This window comes from Beta vulgaris, chromosome 1 (genome assembly GCF_026745355.1).
Source record: "Beta vulgaris subsp. vulgaris cultivar EL10 chromosome 1, EL10.2, whole genome shotgun sequence".
NCBI lineage: Eukaryota > Viridiplantae > Streptophyta > Magnoliopsida > Caryophyllales > Amaranthaceae > Beta > Beta vulgaris.
The window spans coordinates 6,209,459-6,214,399 of record NC_079202.1 but is presented as its reverse complement, the minus strand read 5'-3'; the positions used below and the strand labels follow the sequence as shown (position 1 = coordinate 6,214,399).

The 4,941-nt window shown below is 39.5% G+C and overlaps 1 protein-coding gene across 1 annotated transcript; it reads right to left on the bottom strand.

The window, feature by feature from the left end:
* Positions 1–1,104: 1,104 nt before the first annotated feature.
* Positions 1,105–4,267, bottom strand: LOC104905150 (uncharacterized). Its single transcript, XM_010693600.1, has 6 exons — positions 3,718–4,267; positions 3,193–3,609; positions 2,643–2,996; positions 1,803–2,412; positions 1,334–1,508; positions 1,105–1,209 (listed from the first exon to the last, which is right to left on the bottom strand). Exons 1-6 carry the CDS (start codon positions 4,265–4,267, stop codon positions 1,105–1,107), a joined length of 2,211 nt encoding a protein of 736 aa, XP_010691902.1.
* Positions 4,268–4,941: the final 674 nt, after the last annotated feature.

Sequence of the window (4,941 nt, the reverse complement as noted above, 5' to 3'; positions counted from 1 at the left end):
GCTCAATTCTGATGTCCGAGCTAGGATTTAGGCTCGAATTACGATTTTGGGTCAAGATAAGTAGGAAACAGACAAGAAATATCGGACTTCAACAAATTCAGCTTCTGAGCTCCCGAACCCCTTAGAAATGGTAAAGTAACATGTCAGTCCTTGGAATCACTATATTCTGATGTCTGAGCTAGAAGTTTGACCCAAATTCCGATTTTGGGCCCATTTGAGTAGAAAACACACGCGAAAAGTCAGACTTCAACAAATTCAGCTTGTGAGCTCACGAACCCCTTAGAATGTAAAAAAAAAAACATGTCAGTCTTTAGAATCATTCAAATCTGATATCCGAGCTAAGAGTTAGCCCAAATTATGATTTTGAGCCGAGATGAGCAGGAAACAGACGCGAAAAAATTAGACTTCATCGTATTCAGCTTCTGAGTTAAAAACCCCTTGGAAATGGTATAAAAACATGTCAGGCTTTTGAATAAGGTAAAGTCAGGTATTTTGAATGTTCTAGGGAAAGGATTGGTTCTGTTGATCCATTCAGGGTAAGGCTTTTGACCTATTTGCCTATGACCTCACCTAGAGTTATCCCCCACTAATCTTTGGACTAGCGCCTCAACTTGTGCTGCTATAGGATCTTGATTTCTCCCCAAATGTCCTAAATTCCCATTCCCCATATTTCCCAATTGATCATACATAGGATTTGGGTTGGGATTAAAAGGCTGATTTAGATAACCTCCCATAGGAATGTCCTAGCGATGCACATAGTTAGGATTATTTGTTCCCTGCGCCATTTATGGCTGAAATGTGTACCCATTAGTGGGTACCTTCTGTTGGTAAGTTCCAGTTGCATGAGCAAATGGCGCCTGATTGTGACCATAACTTGGAACAGCCCCATAATGAGACGCCCAAAGGTTAGGTGGTTGGTAGGGTATATAGGTAGAAGATGAAGGGTTCCCAACCCTAGTTGGCTGATTTAAAGGCACATATGCGTGAGATGAACTGTTGTTGTTTGCAACAAAAGCACCTTGCCTTTGTCCTCCATGTGATGGTCCAGGTTGGTGTGTGTTATCTCCAAACTATCCACCACCCATGGAAAAAGAGTTTTACAAACTAAAAGGAGCAAGCATCAAAAGCCAACTTTCCCCCACCTTCTAGGAAGGATTTGGAAAGAAGGCCCTCTAGACCAGCCCGGTACAACTTTTCCTGGACAGACCCCTGGACAACAAATACATGAGGCTTATAAGATAAGCTGAGGTACATCATAGTCTTGTCTACAAGCAATAGCAAATACAACCTGCCTCACTACCTACTGAGGATTAAGAAATTGACCATCAAATACCTTCCTGTTTCTCTGTATCCAGATATGATACACACTTTCAATAAACATCATATTAAGAAGCTGATGAGTTCTACATTTCTTCCTACTGTATTTTGCTACAGTTGAGATGATTATAGCAAGATCAGTGACAACAGGAACATTAATAAGCTGTAAACATCTACTCCAGATATGCCTGCTGTAATCACAAGTGAAGAACAAGTGAGCAGGGGTTTCATCAGCAGCATTGCATAGAGAACAGCTTTAATCTCTGACTATTCCCCACTGGTACAGCCTGTTTTTGGTGTTTAACCTACCTTGAAGCATCATCCAGGTAATAAAGATAGCTTTAGGGGAAGCCTTGTTATTACATGTAATTCTTCTCCACTCCACTTTAGGTCTTTCGCCCCTCAAAAACCAATAGCACTTCCTAATAGAAAATTTGCTGTGAAGCACAAATTAATTGCAAGTAGTGATATCTATAAGAAGATGCCTGGCTTCAAGAATTTTCTTTATAGCCCAAGATAATCTGTTAGGAATAGCAACTGTCCAGATATAAGCTTGCTTGATATAATATACATTGAGCCATTTAATCCATAGTCTATCCTGTTTTAGAGCAAGGGCCCAGAAGTGCTTTGCAATGGCAGCCTTGTTCCATGTAATGATTTCTTTAAAATTCAACCCTCTACATACCTTCTTATTACACATGTAGTCCCATGAAATAAGAGATTTACTGGAAGTGGTATCCATACCTGTCCATAGGAAGCTTCTGAGTGTAGTTTGAATTTCTCTTAGAACTTTCTTGGGTAGTAGGAAGATCAGGCACCAGTAAGCTTGAATACCTTGTAGAGCTGATCTGATCAGTTGAGTTCTACCAGCATATGAGAGTTTTCTAGTTGTCCAAGTTTTGACCCTAGCTACAACTTTTGCAATGAGAGGTTTACATTCAGTATAGAACAGCTTGCTGGAGTGAAGTGGAACTCCTAAATATCTAAAGGGGAAGCTCCCAAGTGGCATTTGGAACAGCTCCTGAAGAGTATTAGTTTCATCTTCCTGGATACCAGCAAAGTACACATTGCTCTTATCAAGGTTAGCAGCAAGTCCTGAGGCAGCAGAGAACTTGTTGATTGCATAAGGAGTGTAATAGAGCTTTGATCAGCTCTTGCAAAGAGGAGTAAGTCATCAGCAAACATTAGATGAGTGATGCCAAGCCTTTCACATCTAGGGTGAAAGTTAAAATCTTGGTTGTGCTTCAATAGATCTAGGCACCTGGATAAATACTCCATACAAAGTGCAAACAAGAAAGGAGACATAGGGTCTCCTTGTCTCAGACCCTTCTTTGCAGAGAAAGGAGGGCTAGGAACTCCATTTATAAGAATGGTGTAATTAACAGATGTGACACACATCATGATCCAGTTAATAAATTGCTGGGGAAACCCAATTTCTAAGAGCATTACTTGCAAAAAAGGCCATTCAACAGAATCATAGGCCTTCTTTAGGTCAATTTTGACCATATACCTTGGGATAACATGCTTCATAGTATACCCTTTGATGAGTTCAGTTGCCAAGAGTGTATTATCATATATGGACCTATTAGGGATAAAACCAGCTTGAGCAAGATCTACTACATCACCCATAACCTTCTGTAATCTAAGTGTGATAATTTTAGCAATTATCTTATAGATCACTGGTAAAACAAGCAATAGGCCTTAGGTCTTTCACATAAGTGGGATTAGGAACTTTAGGAATAAGTGTAACCACATTATCATTGATCTCCTTAGGCATAATTCCATTTTAAAAGAATTCCTAAATAGCCATGTATATTTGTGGTTTAATAGTGTGCCATATTTTCTTGAAAAAATAACTATTAAAACCATTAATACCAGGAGCCTTGGCATCATCAATACAGTTGAGAGCATGGTCAATTTCAAGAGTTGTAACAGGAGCAATAAGATCATGAGAAGCTTCCATACTAACCTGTTTACCAGCTCTAACTGTTGGAATATCAACTCCAGGTAGTGTACTTGCTGCTGATCCCAGCAGCCTTTTATAGAAGTTAAGCACTTCTGCTTGAATAGATGAGTTCAAAGTGAGCTTGTGACCTTGATCATCATACAAAATATCAATGTTATTCCTAGCATATCTCTCTTTCATGGCCTGGAAGAAATAATGATTGTTCCCATCTCCTAGTTGAAGCCACTGGATTCTAGATTTCTGTTTATAAGCACTTTCTTTAACATCCAAGAATTTCTTTAACATCTGAATGCACTCCTGCTCTTGTGATTGTAAAGAACTGTCAGCTACACTATTTTGAAGCGTTGTTTAAATGTTGTCTAATTGCTCTCTGATTTGAGTGATTCTTTGATCAAGCTTAGCGAAATCCTTCTTATGCAACTGCTTTAACTTACCCTTCATAGCTTTAAGCTTCTGCCAAATTTGCTTCATCCATTGTCTATTCTCAAATGTATTCCAGCACTCATTGATAATTTGATCAAATTGTTCATGGCTGGCCATGAAGTTAAAGAATTTAAAGGGTCTCCCTCCTGAGGAGTGACTAGTAGAGCAGTCTATCATCAGAGGGTTATGATCAGACAGGCGTGAGTTCTGATAATCAACAATTGCACCAGAGTATTTATTCAGCCAATGAGAATTGATAACACATCTATCAATTCTGCTAAGTATTCTATTATCCCCTTGACTCTTATTAGTCCAAGAGTAGTAATGACCACAACTTCGAAGCTCAGAAAGATCACTATTCTCAATACAAGCTGCAAAATCTTGTATTTCATATGTAGTGACAGGCCTACCTTGAAATCGATCATTATAATCAAGTAATGCATTAAAATCACCAAGTACACACCATTCCCCCTGCATAGAGTTATCCATGCTAAGAAGATCAGCCCATAAACTCTTTCTTGTTTCAACTGTAAGAAGCCCATAGACAACTGTAACTTGCATACTATCCCCTGTTTGCTTATCAGTGAGCAAGCCATGGATCCATTGCTCTTGTGTGTGAGCAATTTGGAAGGTAACTAGTGTAGGGTTCCACCCTCCAAATTCTTCCTCGAGGAGAATCAGTGTAGTTATCTTCCCACCTCTAATTCCCTCCCACCTTCTTCCTTATTCTATCTTTATTACTACTTCTCACTTTAGTTTCAAGTAGGCCAATAAAGTGAATTGTATTATTACCTAGATACTTCTTCACTTCTACTATAGAAGAGGGATTATTCAATCCCCTCACATTCCAACTACTAATAATCATGTAGGGATATGGAAGGAGTTTGCCCCCCCCCCCTTCATCTACTGTGTGAACTACAACACCTGGTCCTCCATGGCTTACTTGCTTCTCTTAAGATCCCTTAGAAGGTACTATGCTCCAGACTACTTCTCCTACTCTGACTTCAGCTGATGGCATAATTGTAGCTGGAGTTACTGCTGGTGACACAACTGGAGCTGGAGTTTGTACTGGAGAGTAATAGTTGGAGTAGTATTATCAAGTATTCCCACTTTCTCTGCTATCCCTTGTAATGAAGCATCTGGTGCTACTTCATTTTCTTGTTCTCTTTTATCTTCTTCTACCACCTGAACTGGGGCTTTAGCAACCCACTTTTGAGTGACCTTAGCCTCAATTT

Coding starts and splice junctions, on each gene's coding strand:
- LOC104905150 (XM_010693600.1), bottom strand. CDS start 4,267: ATGCAAGTTACAGTTGTCTATGGGCTTCTTACAGTTGAAACAAGAAAG. Junction 3,610..3,717: donor GAAGCTTAAAGCTATGAAGG/GTAAGTTAAAGC, acceptor AAAATAGTGTAG/CTGACAGTTCTTTACAATCA. Junction 2,413..2,642: donor TCCTTTCTCTGCAAAGAAGG/GTCTGAGACAAG, acceptor CTGCTGCCTCAG/GACTTGCTGCTAACCTTGAT.